Source organism: Centropristis striata, chromosome 24 (genome assembly GCF_030273125.1).
Source record: "Centropristis striata isolate RG_2023a ecotype Rhode Island chromosome 24, C.striata_1.0, whole genome shotgun sequence".
Taxonomy (NCBI): Eukaryota; Metazoa; Chordata; class Actinopteri; order Perciformes; family Serranidae; genus Centropristis; species Centropristis striata.
Genome location: NC_081540.1, coordinates 22698764 through 22723973, shown reverse-complemented (window position 1 = coordinate 22723973; position 25210 = coordinate 22698764). Strand labels below are relative to the sequence as shown.

General features: G+C 40.1%; 1 protein-coding gene across 3 annotated transcripts in view; it reads right to left on the bottom strand.

Moving 5' to 3' along the window:
* Positions 1–706: 706 nt before the first annotated feature.
* The window catches only part of LOC131962694 (receptor tyrosine-protein kinase erbB-4-like), a 429169-nt gene continuing 404665 nt past the window's right edge, over positions 707–25210 (bottom strand). For 2 of the 3 annotated variants that reach the window (XM_059327690.1, XM_059327689.1), the window contains exons 24-27: positions 23665–23762; positions 22700–22870; positions 19089–19374; positions 14447–17931 (exon numbers count right to left, since the gene is read on the bottom strand). In XM_059327690.1, the coding sequence (XP_059183673.1) occupies positions 17105–17931; positions 19089–19374; positions 22700–22870; positions 23665–23762 (1382 nt within the window). In that variant the 3' untranslated portion in view covers positions 14447–17104. Of the gene's footprint in view, positions 1243–14446; positions 17932–19088; positions 19375–22699; positions 22871–23664; positions 23763–25210 lie in introns of those variants that run through there. The other variant, XM_059327691.1, reaches the window with a different exon arrangement.

Here is a 25210-nt window from a genome sequence, read left to right as displayed (position 1 = left end):
GAAGGCAGGCTGACTTCCTGTTGGTTTTAGGGTCCTTGAAACTTTTTGGTGCGTCTCCACATGTTACACCTGCCTACCAAATTTCATTTGTCTACGTGAAACCTGGGGCAAATTTGATAAAATTTTAAGTTGGACTATTAAACTAAATATTTTAAGTTTTGTTTTTGAGTTTGCTCAACTCTGAATTTCTCTGGCACGATTGTAACGCTGCTATGAAATGTCAGCTAATATTGTGACCACAATTTTGAGTTAGCATTGATACGCTAATGGCTACTCTTGTAGCTGTAACAAGCAGGGCCGCTAGCATCAGTTAGCCGCTAGCATCAGTTCGCCGCTAGCATCAGTTAGCCGCTAACATCAGTTAGCCGCTAGCTTGCGCTAACTTACATTATTGCCCTAAATGTCAGTAATTTATATTTCCAAGTTTTACCAAATGAAATCACTGTTTTAGCCCAGAAAATACAAATTGGCTTTTTTGCAGTGTGGTTACACCAACTGACACTGGGTTAGATCACGTCATTGACCCACATGTATGTTCCTTTAGCTGTGCAGTAGTAGTCAACCATAAGCCACACATTACCAGGACCAGGACCATATTGGTGCATTCATGTCATGTTAACCTCATGGATCTTCTGAGCAAACAGCTTGTGGCGTGACTCAGCATGAGACTGCTGCCAAATGTCTCTTTATGTAATCTTGCACAGAATGAAGCTTTAGACACATATTTTATTTTACACTGAAGCGCAAATACATGCCATGCAATTTAAAAAATATACACTTTATGGATTTGAGCATCCAGCAGCATTGTTACGAGTTATTTAGCAGCTCCAGTTATCATCCACTCTGTTCCTCCTGCTCCCGTTCTCCCTCTCAGGGTGATTCTGTGCAGCGCTCTGCCCTCGACAGGCTGCCTCAGGCTGTTGTGCCCAACCTTTACCTCCGTTCGGCCTGTTTTCTCTCTTCTCCTAACACTGCTGCCTCCTCAGCCGCCTTCTCTGCCCTGATTACTATGCTGTGTGGAAAAGTTGCCTCACGGGAAGTTGTCTTCTCTTCTCATTTTCCTCCTCCTCCTCTTCTCCATGGTAATCCTCAGCTACAGGCTGGACTGAGTGTCTTCATTGGCTGGCTGCAGACCGGTCTCTGTGGGTCTGTCTCTCTCCCAGACTTTAGTATAAGCCTCAGGCGCGGAGATAGAGAATCCCGGTTTTGACTCGAGACGGTAGAAAAACGCTGATCCAACATCTGCAATGGTGTTAAAGAAATGTGTACTTTAATTACTAATGGCTGTTTCATTCACGTTTGACAGGTTTAGAAATTAAGCTATGGAAGCTCCTGGGAGACTTTATTATTACAATAATTAGTTTTAAAAAATAAAATGAAAACGACTTTCCAGTTTATGCTAATATGTTATATTCTAATAATATATCTTAAACATGCTACTCAAAATTACATTACGGATATATTTAGTTTGAATAATACCAATATCAAATGATAGATATCTGTGATTGGCATTCTTTTCTAGACTTTTTAAATTTAAATACCCACTCCTGCCAGCCAAAAAAAGTCCACAACAAATGGTCAATTACAGACGAAATGTGTACTTTAATTACTAATGGCTGTTTAATTCACGTTTAACAGGTTTAGAAATTAAGCTATGGAAGCTCCTGGGAGACTTTATTATTACAATTAATTAGTTTAAAAAAATAAATGAAAATACAGTAATTAAATTTGCATTTAAATGTTCCCACATTCGTATGTTATACCCCAATGGAGCCTGCACGACTTTCCAGTTTATGCTAATATGTAATATTCTAATAATATATCTTAGACATGCTACTCAAAATTACATTATGGACATATCTAGTTTGAATAATACCACATCAATATTAAACGATAGATATCTGTGATTGTGTTGAAATAGAAGTCAATGGTAAAAGTTCACTAGTTATTATTAAGTTACAGATATCTACAATAAACATTTTCCTTGTAAGTAATTAAAATTAAAAAGACAAAATTGAATTACAGATATCTGTAATTGAGTTTGAAAAGAAGTCAATAGTAAAATTTCACAAGTTGTCATAAAAGGTCGACTCCATTGACATTCTTTTCTGGACTTTTTAAATTTAAATACTCACTCCTGCCAGCCAAAAAAAGTCCACAACAAATGGTCGATTACTGACGAAATGTGTACTTTAATTACTAATGGCCGTTTCATTCATGTTTGACAGGTTTAGAAATTAAGCTATGGAAGCTCCTGGGAGACTTTATTATTACAATTAATTAGTTAAAAAAAATAAAATGAAAATACAATAATTTAATTTGCATTTGCATTTTCCCACACTTGTATGGACGTTCTATTAGCATATTTACACCCTAATGGAGCCTGCACGACTTTCCAGTTTATGCTAATATGTTATATTCTAATAATATATCTTAGACATGCTACTCAAAATTACATTATGGATATATTAAGTTTAAATAGTACCATATCAATATTAAACGATAGATATCTGTGATTGCCATTAAAGGTCGACTCCATTGGCATTCTTTTCTGGACTTTTTAAATTTAAATACCCACTCCTGCCAGCCAAAAAAGTCCACAACAAATGGTCGATTACTGACTAAATGTGTACTTTAATTACTAATGAGCGTTCCATTCACGTTTGACAGGTTTAGAAATTAATCTATGGAAGCTCCTGGGAGTCTTTATTATTACAATAAATTAGTTTAAAAAAAAAGAAAATACAATAATTGATTGCACTTGCATTTTTCCACACTTGTATGGACGTTCTATTAGCATATTTACACCCTAATGGGGCCTGCACGACTTTCCAGTTTATGCTAATATGCTGTTTTTCTCATGCATGTAAAAATGTGTTATTCTTCATAGTGGGCCCGTAAAAAGTATTGGATTCGCATCAATCTAAAGGATGTATGGCTTTCCTAGGTATATTCATAATTAGGTGACTTTCTCACCAATTTCCGGAACAGATGTACAAACCATTAAAATTACTAATCTACACCAAACCTCCAAAATGTCAACAAGTTTTGATACCAAATCGCAGCTATTTTTTTTAATGGTGGTCCTCAAGGTCTTGGTTGTCTTAATGTTGTATTTTGGGCCGATTTCTGAGCTTTTTTTTTTTTTTTTTTACAATTCTCAAGTGGTTAAAAATTGTTAAATTTAGCACCCAATCTGTGTAACAAAAAGTATCAACACAAAAATTGCTGTAACAACTAATAAGACATATATGAGCATGAAAATGGCCGTCATACACTTTTAACATCATTTTCAAAGCCCTTTTGCACTATTATTATTCATTTTTTTCCTGATTTATGACTAGAACAACTTGACACTCAGTTCTGACCAGAGCTCAAATTAATCTTCGGGCTGTTTCAGACGGCGTACACCACCTCTATCTCCCCCTGAACCTGGTGGTAAAAGAATGGAAAAGCTGTTCCATTTTTTAAAGACTTAACCTTAACTTGACAGTGGACACTATGCAAATGTTAAATCACATTTAAAAAATGAAAATGCAATATAAAAAATAGAACCAAATTTTCCAAATGTGCAAGCATTATCTAAGTCAAAATTAAAATATGATTTTGTAACCATTGGACGTTAAGATTTAACCTGCTGTACAATACTCAAATGCAATATGAAAAATGGTGCACTGAGTCTATTGAATTTACATTTACATATCAAAACCCTCTTTTGTGTCAAATGTAAATTAAAGTGCCAACCTCTCATCAAGGCAGATCTTCAGTGAAGATGCTTACATTATCATTGTAATAAAGTCCCCTTTGGGCTTCCATACAAATGAGCTGAACATTTAATTTCTAGGATTGCAGTTGAGTCAACATACATTTTTAGACATAAGTTAACTTAGAGTGTAAATCTAGATAACTTGGCTGCAGCCTGTGCATTAGAAAAGGTGCAATATGTAATATTGTGGCACAAAATGACCATTCACTGCATCTGCATGGCTTTGATGGGATTGTTGATGAATACTAATGACTCGGTGATTCACTAGGCTTCTTATCTAAAGCCATAAATAGTCCTTTGAAATATTTATCAGCTGTGAACTGACGCACTCTGTATACATTATTATTAATAACCAGCTCAAACTACATTCAGATTTACCTCGGCTTCAGTCACAGCAATCAGATTTGATATAATGATCATGGCTCTGACCCGTCTGCAGTTAAACGTAGGAGGAAGAGATTAAAATCTAAAACCACCACCAACTGTCAATATTTCTCAGCCCTGTGGAGACTTTCTATGCTCTTGGAAATAAGTCATCAAGTCTAAATCATTTTCTTTTACTCCTGATTTTAGATAGAAAACCTGCTTCTTGCTCCAGCTCTGGATCTCAGTGTGTTATCAGGGAGATATATCCTCACGGTGGCAGATAAATGTGATTTATGCATCATATCTAACCACATTATGGAGGCCACATAATGGACACAATCTGACTTAATTGCACATTACGCGACACCAGGGGCATTTTCCGTGTTATTAGAATGTAAATATGCCATCAGAAGTTAAAAAGAGCAATATGATATGTTAGAGTAATGATGTCAAATTAGCACTGACATGATGAAGGGCATCTTACTGTCAGCCAGCTGAAGTCCTGCACATTTCAGATGAATAGAAAAAGGATTTTTTATGCAATTATATGCAAGTATTGTAAGTAAATAAAAAACATATTAACAAATAAAAGTAAAGCTGATTAACCTTTTAGCTCGATCCTTAGCCAAAGACTGGTCTCCCCTCAAAAACGATCCTATAAGTCGCTAGTTCAGGCAGCAAAATACGTTTAATACTGTCCTCCAACGCCCTCTAGTGGCCGTTATAGTAATGATTGAGTGCCATGGGGAGTTTAAATGGCGGAACTTGAGGTTTCACATAGAAGGTTTGTGTCCAATGTGAAAAACAAAAGTAAACGTTTTTTTTAACCTATTTAAGGCGGGAAAGCATTATCGCATTTCTACCATTAAAACCGGGGCGCTGTTGCGTTTTTCTACCATTAAAGCCGGGAAAGCGGATACGTCGTTTTGTAGTATTTGTAGTTTTTTCCACCTATTTTCTGTCTCTTGGCCAATGAAATGCATCAGAATACATGTGGGAGTGTCGCAATGCATCATGGGACTTTTCCAGAACTGAAATCATGGCGGAAGACGACTATATCGGAGGGAAAACAGAAAAACTTCAGGTTTTAGGGGCTTATTTTAAAATCGCCCAGAGGTTTTACAGGCATTTTTCGAGGCGTTTTAGGCCTAAATGGGTTATTGTAAGTTACGTTTTTTACGTAACCTCCGTCCTTCACGTTTCATGCATCAGGTTTTTGCGAACTATGCCACTTACAGGGGTGATGTGACTACCGTAAGTGGTATAGTTATGTAAAAAGGTGATGCACGAAATTTAAATGGAATGGAAATGGAAATTTAAAAAAAAAAAAATGAAATGATGGAAATTGGTCAGGTGACTTTCACCCAGGGGGTTTGTGTCCCATGTGAAAACAAAAGTAAATGATTTTCACGTAACTTACTTTTTTTTTTACGTAACCTCTGTGCCTCACATTTTGTGCATCACGTTTTTACGTAACTATGCCACTTAAAGGGGTGACGTAAGTGGTATAGTTAAAACATAATGCATGAAACGCGAGGTACAGAGGTATATAAAAAAAATGTAAGCAACGTGAAAAAATCCAGTGTGAAAACAGAAATAAATTAGTTTTCATCTTCCTTTTTTTTAACGTAAATTCCGTTGTTTATATAACTTCCGTTTTTACGTAACTCCCTTGGCTCACGGTTTGGGAATCACGCTTTTTATAACATAACTTCCGTTTTTTACGCAACATATCTATATTTTAGTAGTTTGTTAGTAAAATACCACAGCAAATTTCTTGTATGTGGAAACCTGCTTGACAATAAAAAATGATTCTGAGCATGTATTTTACCTACACTGTAAAAAAAAAAAGTTAAATTGCATCACCCCCATTGTCGTGTATATAATATAAAATAACAGTTGCAATATTAAAGTTTTGTATATTTTAATGTATCAGTAACTGTAATTCAAAATGACATATATTTTTCTCAAATTGACCATTCTGCATAATAACTTACTGATTCACTTTTGGTACTTGAAGTATATTGAATGCTAATACTTTTGCACTTATGTCAAATTTTGAATTCAGGACTTTTACTTGTAAGAGCGTATTTCTATAGTAAAAGTACATCTTTCACCACTGAGTAAGAGCAATAAATGAAAAAAAACTATGATTTCTGTAAAACTGGATATTCAAATAAAAAAAAGCCTATAATCTGCTCTTAATTGGCACATTTTGAAAGCAGAACAGGCTTGGCCGGCTATATTACCTCACTGATATGATCCCCTTTTATTTTTTGCAATAACAATTTACGTGGGGTGATTTTTCATTTTAAGGTTGTTTTCCTTGTCATGAAATAAGTACACCCTTGAAGACATTTAATGTCAGTTTATATGGAGAATTATAGTCGGTCTTGTGGCCTAAATTCTATTTCCAGGGAGTCCTGAGGAGAATACTTGAGAAAATAAATAACAGCGGCTCTAAACACACTGGTCAAACTCTAGGCTATAATATAAAAGAATCATCAAGCTGGTGGAAGCAATTTCAAACAGTCGCCTTGTTTCTTTGGTGCGAGACCGTGTGGGGGAAAACCGTCAAGGTGACACGTTGCAATTAAACAGCGGCGGTGTGTCGGCGAGGAGCTGTCATCACGGAGCCGTGTCACAGGTGTACGGGGCGCTGGAAGTATAATTGCTACAGGCCTCCGGGACGGAGCTGAACCTCGTCTCCTGGCGGCGACAGCAGGCTTCACTGGAACATCAGCGAGGAAGGAGACGCAACACGATGACAAATGGTTCTACAGCGGCCGCCAGATTAACAGTGACCTCCCCCTCTGCTGTCTACAGCGGTGATAATGTGCACAGTCCTGACGGGAAGTGTGCTTAATGTTCAAGATAATCTGTCTATTATAAGAGTCCAACATGAGGAAGAGTGAGTATCAATTAGATTTCCCTTTAGACCAGGGGTCTCAAACTCGCGGCCCGCGGGCCAATTGCGGCCCTCGTGATGATGTTTTGAGGCCCTTACCTGAGTTTTATATGAATGGCACTGTACCGTGTTGTGTGTGGAAGGTCCCTTTAATTCGTTTTTTTAAAATTTTGTGTCTTTTTTTAAATAATTTTGTGCCTTTTGATAATTGTGTGTCTTTTTTAAATAAATGTGTGTCTTTTTTGGTCATTTTGTGTCTTTTTTGTTATTTTGTGTCCTTTTTTGGTAATTCTGTCTTTCTTTTGGTCATTTTGTGCCTTTTTTGGTCACTTTGTGTCTTTTTTGGTAATTCTGTGTCTTTTTTGGGTTATTTTTTGTCTTTTCTTTGGTCATTTTGTGTCATTCTTGGTGATTTTGTGTCTTTTTTTGGTAATTCTGTGTTTTTCTGGTAATTCTGTGTCTTTTTTTGGTCATTTTGTGTCTTTTTTGGGTCATTTTGTGTTTTTTTTGGGTCATTTTGTGTCTTTTTGGTCATTTTTGTCTTTTTTTTTCATTTTGTGTCTTTTTTAAGTAATTAAGTGTTTTTTCAGTCATTTTGTGTCTTTTTTTTTAAATTTTGTGTCTTATTTGGTCATTTTGTGTCTTTTTGTAATTTTGTGTTTTTTTCTGTCATTTTGTGTCTTTTTTTTGTAATATTGTGTCTTTTTTTGGACATTTTGATACTGCCTCCAGCGGCCCCCAGGTAATTTGAGTTTGAAACCCCTGCTTTAGATAGAAAATGGGGAGCATCAATTTTTTTTAATCAGACCTAATATAGATTTTTATTAAGTTCCTACATGTGAAAATAACTGGAAATAGTGCTGCAGAAGCCCCCATAAATGACTACGGTGGAACTAGATGTGCTTACTAATCTCAGCAGTCTCAGTCTCAGCACACTGAGGAAACTAATAGACAGAGGAGAGAGAGAGAGGGAAAAGGAGGAAAAGAAAGGAGGGGATTTCTGTTCATAAACAGTGTTTACTTAAAGCACCCCATCGCCTTATTAGTATTAATAGCAGTGACTTCAGAAAGCCCATATTCTGCCATTGGACAGTTTTGTATTATTTATGATTGAAATGAAAGCCTGGGAATGCAGCAGCAATGGAGGAGCGCTGCATAGCAAACGATGTTGCCTACGCCAGTTTACATAACCAACACTTGGGTAAACAGCGGATTAAGCGCAGCACGGGGGCAAAGAGAAAAACGAGAGCAAAGTGTTATATCCACACATTAGCCTATTTGAGGTGAACTTTTTGGAGCAGGCTAGGAGAACACTGCGGAGCTTTTTGATGCAGCTGGTCTTCATCTGCAAGTCCTTTTGAGCATGAAAGTGTGGTGCGGTGCAGAATCTCGCCTCCAGTGCAACTTCTGTAATGTTGATCTTAAAGAAGTGGGGTCAAAATAAGCACGCTGGAACTTGAGCGCTTCCCTCGCCTTAATTAAAGACGCCATCTGTTAAATTTTATTATTAAAGCTGTGAGAGTGAGCATTAGAGCAACTTTCATTTTCTGCTCTATTTACGGGCAGCAGGGTGGCATGTCGAGCAAGGAATCTTGGTTCAGGGCTTCAGAGCTCCCCTGCTGAGGTGTCTTAGAACCAGACACATCATCCCTACCTTGGTTACAGTCCCTGATGTTACTGATTTTTAGATACTTTAAAGCTTAACAGTAAGAAATAAGTTTTTCTTTTTTAAATATCATGTTTAATTCTCCAAAAAAGCCTTACTTTGAGAATAATTTTCTCTGCTGGATTTTTTATTTACTCTTGCTAGCAAGCTTGTGAAAGAACATCCATACTTTTTTTTTTCTTGCAAAAGTGTTTGCACCAACTCAAACTCAACCAGTAAACCCAAATGTTTAGCTGCAAGACAGACAACAAAAATATACCTGTTTCGAATATTACCAGCCCATTAAATTGCCATTATCATTTGTGAATAGCCTCATACATATGGGTCAGAAGGGGTCATCTCCACTTACTAGTATTTGCAGACAGATGTTATCAGCCCATTAAAAGGTAGGTCACAGTTTTGTTCCAGCTTTGTTCGGTTTATGTGCTCAAACTACATGGTTAGGTCTTGGGACTAACTACATGGTTAGGTCTTGGGACTAACTACGTGGTTAGGTCTTGGGAGTAACTACATGGTTAGGTCTTGGGAGTGACTACATGGTTAGGTCTTGGGAGTGACTACATGGTTAGGTCTTGGGACTAACTACGTGGTTAGGTCTTGGGAGTAACTACATGCTTAGGTCTTGGGAGTAACTACATGGTTAGGTCTTGGGAGTGACTACATGGTTAGGTCTTGGGAGTGACTACATGGTTAGGTCTTGGGACTAACTACATGCTTAGGTCTTGGGAGTAACTACATGGTTAGGTCTTGGGAGTGACTACATGGTTAGGTCTTGGGAGTGACTACATGGTTAGGTCTTGGGACTAACTACACGGTTAGGTCTTGGGAGTAACTACATGGTTAGGTCTTGGGAGTAACTACATGGTTAGGTCTTGGGACTAACTACATGCTTAGGTCTTGGGAGTAACTACATGGTTAGGTCTAGGGACTAACTACATGGTTAGGTCTTGGGACTAACTACATGGTTAGGTCTTGGGAGTAACTACATGGTTAGGTCTTGGGACTAACTACATGGTTAGGTCTTGGGACTAACTACATGGTTAGGTCTTGGGAGTAACTACATGCTTAGGTCTTGGGAGTAACTACATGGTTAGGTCTTGGGAGTGACTACATGGTTAGGTCTTAGGAGTGACTACATGGTTAGGTCTTGGGACAAACTACATGGTTAGGTCTTGGGAGTGACTACATGGTTAGGTCTTGGGAGTAACTACATGGTTAGGTCTTGGGAGTGACTACATGGTTAGGTCTTGGGAGTAACTACATGGTTAGGTCTTGGGAGTGACTACATGGTTAGGTCTTGGGAGTGACTACATGGTTAGGTCTTGGGACTAACTACATGGTTAGGTCTTGGGAGTAACTACATGGTTAGGTCTTGGGACTAACTACATGGTTAGGTCTTGGGACCTACTACATGCTTAGGTCTTGGGAGTAACTACATGGTTAGGTCTTGGGACTAACTACATGGTTAGGTCTTGGGAGTAACTACATGGTTAGGTCTTGGGAGTAACTACATGGTTAGGTCTTGGGAGTAACTACATGCTTAGGTCTTGGGAGTAACTACATGGTTAGGTCTTGGGAGTAACTACATGGTTAGGTCTTGGGAGTAACTACATGGTTAGGTCTTGGGAGTAACTACATGGTTAGGTCTTGGGACTAACTTACGTCTAGGGAAAAATGTGTGGTTAGGTTTCAGAAAGAAAATGTTGTTTGGTCTAGGAAAAAACTATGTGGTTAGGTTCAGGAAAAACTATGTTAAGTAAGGGAAAGAATATGTGGTAAAGTCTAGGAAAAACAAAAAATGTGGTTAAGTTTAGTATAAAACATGTATGGTTAGGTTTAGGGAAAGAAAAAACAATGTGGTTAAGTCTAGGAGAAAAACATGGTTAAGTTTAGGAAAAAAATGATGGCAGGTCTAGGGGAAAACTGGTCAGCCTAGGAAAAAAAACCTGATGTGGTTACTTTTAGGAAAAAGATTATGGTGTGGAATAATTATTTTTTGTTACTGAATGCACTCACATTGGGAAACTTACAGGATTTAAAATTGACTCAAACTCAAATTTTGTTTAATTTCATTGTCCTCTAATTATAAAGGTTAATAAAGCATTTAATGGAGTGCTAACAACCTTCTGGACCTATTGGTAGGTGTAGCAGGCCCCTTCTAACACATATGAGGCTGATAACACCCAGTCAAATTACATGATAACATTCGAACAGGGTTACAAAATCACCACCAAACAATCACAACATGTACTGAATCAATCTTTATTTATATTAAATTAAAAATATACTTCTGACAGATTCATGTAACAAACATGAGGAACGGTATATCTATGATATAAAGCTTTGGGTATGGTTTCAAATAACTCAGAGAGATAGTCAGCAGTGACCGTGTTGGATAAAGGGACACGGGGAAGTATGGAAAGCTAGGCGAGGAGGAGGAACGCCTTCTTTTTAGTGTCTCCTCTAAAAGCATGCAAAAGGAAAAGAAAGAATCAGAAATGAACTGAAAACAGGATGTACTTGGAGGGCTGTGCTCTGCCTTTAGGAAAGGGTCAGACGTGGCTCAGTGATATTTCCAGTAGAAAGTAAGCAGAGAGGGTAACACAGTTTATCTGGGTTGGTTGGCAACACTGGTTTCAGTGTTATGGGAATTAGAAGGAGGGAGAGATAAAGAGGAAAAGAAGGTATTGTTGGCTTGTTCTGGGGTGTTCTCATTACTGAGTGACAAATGAAATGTGGCAGGCATGGGGAAGCGAAACAGAGATACCAGGCGGATTGAGCATCCTCGACAACCACCACCCAACATCCCCACTTTTACAGTGTTCACCTAAACTGAAACGTTACATGAGGACAGCCACAAAGCTCTGGAAATAAAGGCGTCACAAGAGTTTCACATGAGAAAAGGGTCAACAAGCACACGAAAATTAAATTCCCATTAGTCAAAAGGTACACTTACATAAAGCAAATATGTACGGCTCTTTTTGTACAAGTTGTTATAAGCAGGAGAAAACAGCGGTAAGAGAGAGGACCATATAAATTCAAAGCATTGCCTCCTTATTTACAAATTCACCACGTCGGCCATTTCAGTGCTTTATAAAAATACTATTCACATTTGTTGTTGAAGTGTGTTAGATAAGTTTTCGAGGAAACCCCAAAGATTCTGTACATTTATACTGATTTGATAATTTAAACACGAAACAAATTGAATGATTTGTGCGATTAAGATGCGAAAAACTGAAAATTGCAGCTTGAATGACAAACATGTTAAATAGCGTGTGGTAAACGACACAATAGTGGAAAAAAAACATATAGATTCAAGTCTTTTTTTTCCTTGAAGAAAAATATCCTTGATAATATGGAAAAAAAACTCAATATTAAAAGACTATATAGGGTACTATACACACACAAAAATCCCATGACAGAAATAAGGATTACCAGTTTGTGCTACTGAATTCAGTAAAAAAATTCTCCCACGCAGTAATTTGAATATAATACTGTCATCAATGAAGAGATACAAAGGTGGAGGGCAGTAAAACACTCACTTTGGGTACCATGCAATGAGATATTGTACTATACATTAGACTCTAACGCAGCCTATGTGATAAGTAACAGCTGAGGATGAAATATTGAAGGATTCACTTCAGTACAACATGGCTACATGCCTCTGCACCTTGGCTCGGAGGAAACTCGGAGTAAAAAGTAGAAATAAAAAAAGTGATCAGTCTCAAACACCAGTTGCCATGGTGTGTTCTTGAACTGCCACGAGCCGCTTGAGTGTTTAGGGCTGAGACAAATAGCAGCAGGTAACACAGTCCAATGTCAAGGCGAAATATGTTTGAAACAAGAAATGAGATATTAGTCAGTTGAGAGGAGAAATGATTGCTTCCACGAACACATGGTGGTAACCAAGGCCTTTGGATGACAAAAACAAGACTTGACAAACTTCACTTCCTTTTCTGCCAATGAACTCTTTTTCAATTAGAAGCGAAGAGCGTCTTGGATACTCTCGAGAACATGTGAGGCCAGTCGTCTCATCAGCGTTTCAGTCTAATCTATTCTTCATTCAAACACATATTTTGCCTGGGTCTGCAGTATAATTTAGGCCAAACAAGAGAGAAACCAAAGAGTGTGTTTTTCCTCGTACCACCATCGTGTTTTTCTTTTTTTGCCTTCTTCTTGAAACCCAGATCTGGCAGACGCTTCCATCGCTCAGTATAAACAAGCTCAAACACGCTATAAATATTTCACATTGATATTAAATGCTGTCTCTATTTCATTGAATTAGAGCTCCAAAAGGGACTACAAAATACTCCATCATCAAATAATCATGATATCATCAAAGCAGCATTATAAATACTGTTTGAAGCAAGAAAAGCTTGGAAACAAGGACATTCTTGAAGCTGGTCAGTACCACCTAAAATGTGTTTTCTTCGTGAACTCCTGGCCGCAGCACCTTCTTCTGACTTTCACTCAAGTGGTACACGACCAGATAAACAAGTTGAATATTTCAGTAACGAAGGGTGGAAATCCTGTCTTTCTACCCGCAAGTTTGATCAAAGTGCTCCATGGGGAAGACAAACATACACAGCTTACTCAGACGAACGCTATCACACACAGAAGAAGCATTAAAACACACAAAATAAATATCCTACATTGGGAAAACAATCTGCCGCAGCAGAATGACAAATAATTATTAATAATGTTCCACAGATAATGGCTGGAAATACTTGCTAGGCTTCAGGAACTACACGATTTTGTTCGTATTGATTGAACGAAGACGTGATTCTTGCAAGAGGCCCTCTGAGGGAAACCATCATTACACAATTTTCCTCTTGATCTTTGAAGTTTGGCAAGCTTTGTGGTGTTTTCCCACCCACAGGTCTCCTGTATGGCTTGGCGGCAGAAATAATAGCTGGAACACCAGCGCTTTTAGCAGCATTGACTGGCAGTTTGCCTGCAGAGGCATCAGTAGTGAGGGTGAGAATAATTCTCTTGAGAGTAAAGGGGGAATCAGTGCTCTATTGCTGATCCAGAGAGTAAAACTCAGCTGTGATGCTTTTGATGATGTCACTCTGGGCTGAGAAGAGACGCTAAGTCTTAATAGATCAGAGGCACCGTCAAACAGCGGCCAGACTATGTAATCAGTGTTGGGAAAAGGTTCAGCTGCACTAGAAAAAAGCAATGAGGACTGTACAGTTTCATATTTGTAGCATATTAAGCAAAATAAGAAAAAGTAATTAGGTGTCAGGTGAAAAGCAACCGCGAAAAACAATTTAGAAGATAAAATGGGTAAGATATTTATTTAAAACTGATTTGTTTTGTTGCCCTGTACAAAGTGCAGGACTTTGACACTATGGACGAAAGTTTGCATTGTGAGCAAATCAGCACATCCTCTAACGTTATGGTTGTGGTTTTAAATACATGGATACGGTTGTGAAACAGCTGCAGTTCGGTTAGGTCTATGGAAAGAAATACGTGGTTAGGTTTAGGGGAAAAGAAACTACGTGTCTTGGTCTAGTAAAAATATTATGCCATTCAGTCATGAAAAAAAAGTGGTTAGGTCCAGGAAAAAAAACAACTACCTTGTTAGGTTTAGGGAAAAAACAACTACCTTGTGAGGTTTAGGAAAAAAACAACTACCTTGTTAGGTTTAGGAAAAAAAACAACTACCTTGTTAGGTTTAGGAAAAAAAACAACTACCTTGTTAGGTTTAGGAAAAAAAAACAACTACCTTGTGAGGTTTAGGAAAAAAACAACTACCTTGTGAGGTTTAGGGAAAAAACAACTACCTTGTGAGGTTTAGGAAAAAAACAACTACCTTGTGAGGTTTAGGGAAAAAGCCACCAAATACTTGGTTAGGTTTAGGCAAAAATGTTGATTCAAGTAAGAATGTTTGTTGTGTTCATTAAGTACATAAGTTAATTTGCTTTCCATATATGACAATAGTTAATGCAGTTATGTACACAAGGTAAGTTAACCTATATACGTATAGTGACATAACTGACAGTGACTGTTGGTTTCATACGGGTTACGAATATCTGGGTGTCCTGGGTCAAAGTCCTGTGTTTGTTTGTCCACCCTACACAGACTTTTTGTTCTTGATACTACGTCACCTGACTTTTTCCTTTGCTCCCTTCATAATTTCTATGACCACTAGGGGACGCGACTTAACAATAAAGGTAAATATAGGTCGATATATGGTTGTGAGAACAACCGATGAGTTGTTTTTTTGCTTATGTTGAATGTGGTTAGACTGGGGAAACACTGTGTTTTTATTTTATAATTTGTTTTTTTTATACAAGGTTGACAGGTTGGCTCTACTACTGGGCAATAAGATAATTCAAAATATAAAACAATTGAGTCAACCACTGTTAACTGATGAAGCCAAAGAGCAACAGACAGCACCATTGATTCTAAAAATAACTTTCAAATTGTGCAGCTTTCTTTGCCAACCTTAGACCAAACCAAATAAACCTTACTGCAGGCTTGCAACAAATTGCCTTTGGTTCTTGTTTCCTGTGACCTTTGTTCTGTTACTACAGATGTTTTTATCTGAAGAACAAGCACGGATTAAAGTCTGAACGAGACCGCTGCACATCTGCAGCTCCAGGTCAAGGAAAACCTGCTTTTTTTGGGGTTCTAGAGGAACCAACTTCTCAGCCTCCGAACCAATTCATTTTTGGTTGAAATGCTATGAACGGTTCAAAATTACATGAAAACCATGGAACAGAACCTGTCCCATGTTGGTGGAAAAAGGGGTAAGAGGGGAGTGGGTCTAAAGAAATTGTGGTTCGTATTTACCAAGCTAACAAGCTAACCCGATCCCTGATAAAGCCTCAGGTTCCTAGACCATCTGAAATTATGAAAATGTCCCAGAGATTTGGTGCCAGTTGGTGCTGTTGGGCCACTCAATAAGCTTTTCAATCAAGCCATTAAAATGTTAACTTGACAGCAGTGATATGGTGGATGTGGTGTTGAGTTTACTGTTGGTTAGCAGCGGTACTGAAGCTGTCGACCATGTCATGACTGACTTCGATCGCATCTCTTTTTCCACAGATATCCCCGTGGGGCCAAAACTGGCTCGCTAATATGTGAACACACACATTCACACTGACATAAACACACATACACACAAAAGAAGTCTGGTTTTACTGTGCTCTGCTGGTGCTGTCTTGTTCATTCCTTGAGGTCTTCATTAGGGGGCTTGTATGAACGTTACCTCCCCTCTCTGTAGATGTTTTCTCTCCTTTTTCTCGTACTCTCTGTCTCTATAATCACCATTTTGAGTTCAGCTGCTTTATGGATAACACTATTCAGCAGATATAGGAATCTGCACTCTTATGGCAAGACACCCTTTACACATCTTAGTTAGCTTTATGGTCTGATTGGGAAAACCTGTGTATAAAAATCCATCTTCTAAGCACTGCAACCAGTGTTTATAAAAATGCTTACAGTGTATTTTCCCTTATCCCCTTTGGCTTGGAAAAGGCTGTTTTTTATCAGCTTTTCCAAGTAGACAGCAGTCAACCAAAAACAACAAAACAGCAGTTGCCCTGTATGTTTTCAGGCAAGTTAAAAAGTCCATGCCCGAACTACAAATGTGGGATCACTGTAGTCCTCGCCATCACAGTATCACAGTTACAGTAAAAAGATGACTTTCACATATTTGATGGAGAATTTTGAGAACATACGGTATAATCCTATAGGCAAAAAGATTTAATATGATTGATCAGCTTTCAGTGCTCCGTCTTTTATGTTACTAAAAGTCCTGACAATACCCTTTTAGTCTTTTTCCTCCATAGTTTGCTGTTTTGCCTCAGTCCACAAGGTCATTCACAAAACAAGACATCTTGACATCTAACAGACTGTATTGGCTCCTTCCGTTTGCTTATTTCAGAAACCCTTAAGAGGGTATTGTTCATCCTCAGACCTGTATATTGGAAAAATAATAAAACATCTTGTTCGTTTCATGAATCTGACACCGCAGTGGTTGGCAGTGAGTTCAGGTCCCCCAAGCCGAATCCATCTTGTTTGACGCCATTGGGGTCGACCTTGCTGGGACAACACGGTACGTCCACTGCTGTGTGACACTCATGTGTCTGTCTTTTGCCAAAAACTACCATAACCTTCACGTTCTGGAGCGCAGTCTCTATCTACAGGACAGAAAATGGACTGGATTGGATACCGTGAAGGTGCGTGAGTTGGGTTTGCTTGGCTCGGTTCGGTCCACCTCCTTCTGATGTCGCTACAGTCTACAGCAGATGGCACGTTGTTTGGAAAGAGTTGGGGGGCTCTGGTTGTGGCCGCTCCCCTCTGTGTGGAACAGTGGAACCGGAGAGGATGTCTGGGTTGCTGGAGGCTAGAGTCAGATTGAGGAACGTTTGTCAAGTGGAACGATTTAGACCACAGTGTTCCGCTGCCGGTAGGGTGGAGGCGGCAAGACAGTGCCCGATTTCAGAGAAAACTCCGACATGTATTCAGGGTTTTCAGCTACTGCCGGCCGTATGTGTCCATTCTGCTTATAGAAGAGCTTGGCATTGGTGGAACCACCTTGGGCGCCATCAGGGGCCGCCTGGTTAGATGGTTTGGGGGGCAAGCTGTGCTGCCAGTATTCTGGATTGTCAAAGGTCACCTTCAGCTTTTTGCCACTGACTTTCCCTGACGTCTGTCCGTGCTTCAGCATGCTGGCGGGGTGCGTGGTGGCGTGGATCTGGTAGGCCGGCAGGCTGCCGTGCCCAAGGGTGGCCGAAGTGGACAGGGCACCTGACTGGCACAGCTGGGCTTGGGCAGTAGTTCCTGTTTGGCTCTGGCTGGCGGGGCCGCCAACTGGATTGCCAGGTTGTCCTGCAGGTTTGATGGTGTGGTGGGCGTGGAGGATGTGGGTCGGTGGGCCGTGGTGGCAAGGCATGCCAGATGGAGAGGGTTGGGCCGTGGGGAGGGTGTAGTGGGGCAGGCTGGTCTGGATAGTCAGCGGGAGGTGGGCGCCTGAAGGGATAGACGAAGGAGGCTGGGTGGGTAGGGGCAGACCATTTCTCCTCAGGGCTTCCAGGCCCAACTCAGCGGGGCTGTGGAAGGTGTTGAGGTAAAGGGGCTCGTTGATGTACTCATCCTCTCCTTTGGGCTGGCTGTTGGGTGTGCTGTGGTAGCCTGGGTTATCCAAGGCGTGGATCTCACCGTTCTTACGTCGTGAGACAAACGGATTTTCCTCAATGGGATTCAGATATTCTGCAGAACAGAGCGGAAAAGGAAGGGAGGGTGGGAAAGTGGAGAACAAGAGAAAAGGAGTTTACGAGAGAATAAGATAGACAAACAAAAGATCCACAGTTATCAAAAGAGCAAAGAAAACAAAAGAAATGGAAATTGAAAGTGAATAAGAGAAAGTGATCGCTCGCTAATGAGGGGAGAAGATGGAGATGATAATGGCGATAATGGCAGCCACTCTGGACCAGACGGGCAACGTGCCAACAGTTCTTTGGCACTGGAAACTCCATCTGCCGGGGGTGAAAATGCCAGCAAATGACCCCTCTTCACTGCTTCCAAGCGCTATAATAGTGGGGTGCGAAACCTATTGATTTTGCCCACTCTTCCGCTCCTTGACATTGCATCAGATGCATTTTGCTGCAGGCTTTGTTATATTTCGAGCTGCTCAAAAATCAAAGACGGTAGTGCAAGAGCAGGGCTGATGGACTGAATTATGATCAAAGCAAAAACATGACTCTGTAGTAGCTGACATACACCGTTGACGGAAACTGGGTAGGAATTTTAATCAATGGAATGAAATGAACAGGCAAAATGACAGGCAGAAGATACTACAAAAGATCGTATTTATTCTGTGAATGAGCAAAGAGATGACAGAACAGGAGACGGTGTGCTAGGTTAGAATTCGTAGTACATAGAATGCACTTGTTTTGCATTTAAATTGTGTTTCTGTCTTTGTGGAACAGCAGAAGATTGTAGTGTAGTTAACCCATGTGCAACTTTTATTTCTAAGCCACTATGTTTTGTAGGTTGGGAAGAAATCAATACAACTGCAATTCAAAAAAAAATGTGGAAAACATAAATAAGACAGAATCTGCAAAAGATTTCAAATTAATAACTACGAAAATAATGTATTAAATCTTTTTTACCTTACTAGCATTATGGATTTTTTGTACATCTGAATTTGATGTCGGCAACATGTTTCAAAAAAGTTAGGATAAGGGCAACAAAAGACTGAGAAAGTCGTGGCACGCCTAAAAAACAAGGTTACTGCTCAATTGCAGTTCTGCATCGTGACGTCATACCTTGCAGGGCTGCAGAATCTGGATTTGCTTTTAGCTTCTTCAAATCTTGTTAAAAGTGTTTTGGAAGATTAACCTGACTGTGTTTTGTGCATCACTTACCTGAAGAGCTCTTGTCCTTCATGGGTGTCATGTATCCATCCTCATCAGTGTCCCCTCTGGGTGCCCTCTCCCCCAAGAAGATGGTGGGGTCGGCGCTGTACCTCTGGCCCCCATTGTCCTCTACGCCAGCCTGGCTCAGACTCTTCTTATGCAAGCTCCCATTGCATCGCTGGTCCTCCAGGGCCGGACCTGGTCCGCCTGTGGCTTCCTGGTTCGCGCAGGCTTGGGCCCCTGCCACGGAAACCTCCGCGGGGTTTGCAGCGCCATCTCGATAGCCAAATTGGTTCTGAGGTGAAGAATGAATTGTGGAAAGAAAAACGGTTTGAGTTTCTGTGTTTTAAACCCTTGGGATGCATGTTGTGTATGACACTGTGCAGCTCTTTTCCGTTAAAGGAGCTGGAACAACATTGTTTAACCCTCTGGAGTTCACGAAAGCACCGGCGCAACTTCTTCATGACATTGCAACATAAAAACGAAGCAGCATGGAGCCCTGCTGTCAGCTTTTTTTAGAAGTTTCCATGTCTAATTAAGTGCATCAACCCTTTTTCAGCAAAGGTAAAAAAAAAAAAAACACTTCGACCAAGTGTTTTTGCAGAGGTTTTTCAAATTTTGCATTTTTGATGCAATATTTTGTCTTTAATGTTTTTTTTGTGTGATATTTGTCAATTATTGTGTATTTTATGTGTGATTTTCTGTGGGTTTTTTTTTTCATTTTTTGTGTGTTTTTCTGTTTTTTTTCATTTTTTGGGTGGTTTTTGTAAAGTATGTGTTTTCGGTGTGTTTTTGTGTTTTAAGTGTGTTTTTATGTGGGGTTTTTTGTAAAAAAAAAAAAAAAAAGAAGTGTTTTTTATGTGTGTTTTTGTAATTGTGTGTGTGTTCTTGGTGTGTTTTTTGTGTTGAAAATGTTGATCCAGTAAGTCAAAATGAAAAAGATAATATTCAGGTCATATAGGTGAGGTTGTGCTGAAAACAATGACACCAACATGGCATGGTGAACACTTTTTAAGACTTAACCGACAAAATAGCCCCAAACTCCAAAGGGTTAACGCTGTTGAAGCCTATTTCTGCCAATGTGGGTGAAAAAGATCCTGTAAGAAAACTTAACAAACTAAAGATGTCTACAGTTCAATTAAACCACAACACATTGATGCTAAAATGATAAAGTTTGAGTCAGTTTAAGCCAGTTGCTATGGCACCTGAGGCAAAGGAAGTGAGACTTTAACCCGTACAGCTGCCTGTTCTTCAACAAAGTTCTGACAGTGTAGTCATCAGCCTTGAGGGACTGTGAAGGGCAGCGAGGCAGAGCTACGATTCAAGCACCTGAACCTCAAAAAAGAACAAAAAAACCCCATAAGAAAATACAAAACATGACATGTGAAGCAAAGGGCTTCTCGCGGTGCTGTGTTGGCTTGCCGTGGGCTATTTAACCCAGGCCTTCTCCTCGCTACTCTTGCCAACTGCTAACGCTACAGCGGCAATTACAGGAAGCAGAGCTACAAAACACAACAGGGAAAAAAAAGAAAGGAAACATCCCGAGGTTATATCCGTTCACCTACTCCCACTGTCTTCCCTCCATTGCAATCAACTTCCCCCTCCTCCAAACTTCTCTGTTCATCCCTTCTTCAAAGCCAGTCATTATCCGCTCCTCTTTTCAAGTACGAGCGTGAGAGCAAATCAGCCCAGATTAGATAACCGTCTGTATCGGAATGCGGCGGTGCAACCTGAATAACTAACTTCCTGTGGCAAAGTCAGCCAGCCGATAGATTTTTTTAACAATGACTTATTTTTCCTGTGTGGGCATGTAGACTGCATAATCAAAGGAGTTTCAATTCGTGATAGGGGTGCTGACCTTGAACGCGCAGGACCCTGGATGGATTACCGTGTGTGTTTTTTGGTGTGTGTTCGTTAGGGAACAAAGAGCCGCCGGCAAACGGGTAGGTCACGGGGGTAAAGGTGTATAAGATGCAGAGCCGCGGGCCAGCGCCACGCGGTGCATGCTGCAGAGCAAACAGCCGAGTCTGCGCTCATTGTCTATTAGTAAACGGCTCCGGCATTTTAAGAGAGCGTCTGTTATTTGCTTATGGAGCTCTGAGTAATGAAATCTGGGGCCTGGGGAGCTGGTGCATAAAGAGCCCAGGTTTAAGCCACACACGGAGGGATGGAAATGATGGAGGTGAGCCATTAGCAGAGGAAAATCATCAGTGTATTGGAAGTTCTTAACCACCTTGAGCACTTATAGAGGACAGGGAGAGTTTTGACCGGAGAGAAATGAACATTTTAACCCTCTCGAGTCACAGATCACACCAGCATGATCAACTTTCTCATGACGTCACAATATAAAACAACATGGTCTCACAGGAATCCGTGAGATCCGTGAGAATCAAAATCCGTGGAATAGCCACGGATTCACTCAAATTTCCGTGAAACTGACACGGATTTCGCTACAATGCAAGTTAATGACAGTCATATCCCGTGGCTATTCCAACATACAAAGTGATTATGTACATTCACTGAGTGAATATTTAGAAAATAAAACATATATTTCTCGCTAGAAATGTGATCAAAATCCATTTTTATGCAGAAACTAAGTCAAAATATTGATTTTTTTCACTAAAAATGAGAGAACTGTCCGCCATGTTTTTTGTTCTGACCGCTGGGACCTTGAAAGTCACGTGACTTGGAACAAACCAATAGGAACAAATATCCATGGAATAGCCACGGGATATGATGTCATTAACCTGCATTGTAGCGAAATCTGTGTCAGTTTCACGGAAATTTGAGTGATTCCGTGGCTATTCCACGGATTTTGAGTTAAGCGAATCCGTGGCTATTTCACGGATTCCTGTGAGACCATGTTCATGTAAAGAGGAAGCCCTGCTGTCAACTTCCTGTTAAAATACTGGCTTGAAACTCCATGACAGTTTTTGTTGGATGATGTTATGCCGAGTAAAACCGGAGATAAGGTCAAATATATTTAGTATAAAAATATAGAACTAGATGTTATCCTCATTTTATGTCTTATGTGTTGTATTTACCACCTTGCATTTTATACTTATCACATATCACACAACTAAATTACAATGCAATTAAACTGTTTAATCGTCAACAGTTAAAGTAAATCCACTACTATTGTGGATTAAATTGCCCAATCGTTTATACAGTATTCCACAGTATACACTGCATCCAATATACACTATTGGGGCAAAATATAGGAACACTGTCAATACAATGCACTATAATGGTAGACCAGCACCATAAAAAAAACCCTATCATTTTCAAAATCAGATCTTTTTTGTGTGCTTTTTGCGGTTTAAAATGTTGATCCAGTAAGTCAAAGTGAAAAAATAATTATCAGGTCATATAGATGAGGTTGTGCTGTTAAAAAAAGGATACCAACATGGCAATATAAACATTTTAAGTTGTATATACAGGCAGAATGAAAAGGATTCAAAAGTGGACAAAATAGCCCAAGACTCCAAAGGGTTAAGGCTGAAGATAAATCAATGGACTTGAAAAGAAGATCTCATGCACATGTTTCCTTGCCTTTGCCTTCTTTGATTAAAAAAAATACATAAAACACATGTTTTTGTGTGCTGAAGCAGTGTCCTTACTCGGTTGGAGTCAACGCGAGGCCTGGTTGTGTAGGACGGAGGGACCATGTTGAACCCTCGAGGCACCAGATACTCGTCAGCATCCATCAAGTCGTCCAGGTCCTCCTCGTCCAGAAGGCTCTGGAAGAACTTGCTGTCGTTCGGGCTAGGAAGCTTCATGCGGTCATCTCCCTAAACAGCAAACAGTTTAATGTGATTAGTGTTGCAATGAGTCATTGATGGGTCAGTCTTCCTTTTATAGACATGCCCGACTTATGCTAATACCATGTCGTTCGGGCCAGAAACCTCACAGTTTATTTCATGTAGTACAGAAGTGTCATTTTCACTTATTGTATTTGAATATTTTTGCATACTGGGGTCCCTAATAAGTCTTGCAATTGCATAAATTGGGTATGACTGGAAAGATTGGCTGGATTGTCATCTTTTGAGTAGCAAAACGTTTGGTATTAACCCCAAAACTTAACTTTATTGTAATGTTCTAACCCCAAATAGACTTTAACCCCTACCACTCTATAAAAGAGGGGAACATGTTAAGGGGTTTATTTTAATGGTAAATGGTAAATGGACCTGCACTTATATAGCAATTTTCTAGTCACTCATTCACCCATTCAAACACACATTCATACTGGTGGCAGAGGCTACCCTAAATGGTGCCACCTGCCACCATTGGGAATTCATTCACACACCAATGAGCGCAGCATTGGGAGCAATTTGGGGTTCAGTATCTTGCTCAAGGATACTTCGACATGTAGGCTGCCATGGTTGGGGATCGAACCACCAACCCTCCGATCGGTGGGCAACCCGCTCTACCAACTGAGCCACAGCCGCCCCCATGGCTGCTTATATGATAGTATGACCCACAAATATCTCAGAAGATGGAAATATTTGAAGGCAGATGCTACTTATATATTATATAAGCCTTATTATGGAGTGATCTGACGGCGAGCCTGCTGCGGCCAACACACCTGGATGACCAGGTATCGCTGGGGGTCCCGGGCCATTCTGCAGAACTCAGCAGCCAGCTCCTTGAACTTTGGCCTGCTGTCTGCATCAATCATCCAGCCTGGGGGAAAGAAAGGGGAAGATGAAACAGGAGAGGGCATTAAGGATTTGTATATGGGCAAGTTTCTAGAAAAAACACAAAAAAGTGAGCTAGTATGTTCACTTTTACAAAGTTTCATACATTCTAAGGGCTAAGTGCCTTGCTCAGGAACTCATTATTTAGTTTTTCATTTTTAACCTTAGCCTGCTTTCCTCTCCCCGAGGCCACAGCTGCAGTAAAAACAGCCCCTGCAGGTAAAGTGACAGGCCAGGTGGTGCCTCAGCTTAGATTAGACAGTAAAGCAAACTGAGCTGCTGATTTCAGTGTCTGCATTTCATATTCAACAACAGCGATGGCTAAAGTGGGGTTTGGGTGCCTCTAGCAATCCTAGAGGGAGGTTCCATGGATCATCAGCAGAATATAATTGCTTCATTTCACTTTAAATAAAATGTGGTGGATGGAATAGTGACAGGAAATAAAACTTTATCCTCTGTAGCTGTTTTCAATTTAGAATCTGCGGTCTAATGTATATTTCCTCTCCGTCGATGTGAAGCTAGCGCTCCTTCAATAAACCCTGACCTTCTCTGTTGTCATTTCGTCTGCCTGCCTTAGCACAGTTCATCTAATTTCCGCTTCTAGCGCCCCATGCAGGCACATTACCTAAATGAGGTGCAATTACTCCAGCAATCAAACTCTATTTCATCTTTATTGGGGTGGCGCTGAGGCGGCGGGGCACGCAGTGTGACAGCACACCAAATAACAAACAACGGCTCTCAGTCAACATGTAATTAGAATTAATGCGGCCAATTGCCAAGCTTCCTTCTGGCTTTCGACGGGGTGGCGTGACCCTCCTGCTAGTTTGACTCAATGCATGAACTGTCGGAGCTATTTCTGGTCACGGCTGCGACGCTCACCTAACGTCATGTGGGTTCTTTTTAAGGGCTCTGTAGCACCACAGTGCGACTATTAGCATTTTAAATAGGCTGTACCTGACTTTCAGAACATTGATTTAGCAGTAAATTATTATTCACAGTGTAAAGATAGAGTGGAGCAATAGTGTCCTGATGGGAGAATGAAGTCACATTTCCTGTTTGTTAGTTTTAATCTGAGTTTTTAGGTTCGTTGTTGACAAAAACAACAACAAATGTGTGTGGCGTTAGCTCCATTAGCTGCTAGCTAAAAGCTCAGCCCCACCATGTTGAGAGCCACACGCAGGCAATTAGCACGCTCTGAATTCAGTGTACGGCCAATTTAAACCTGCTGTGAGGTGTTCAGCATCAGAGTGGATAACTGACAGGAATGGGAATATGTCACATGTGATGTTTATCAGATATGTACGGAAGCCCTGATAGGCCAGCGAGAAAAAAAAATTGAATCTTTGAAAATGGTTTTCCGGGATAATCTTTCTAAGTTTCTTATTTTTTCTTATTTGTTCTGTGTGAAACAGGTGGAAAACCAGGTTTTCGCAT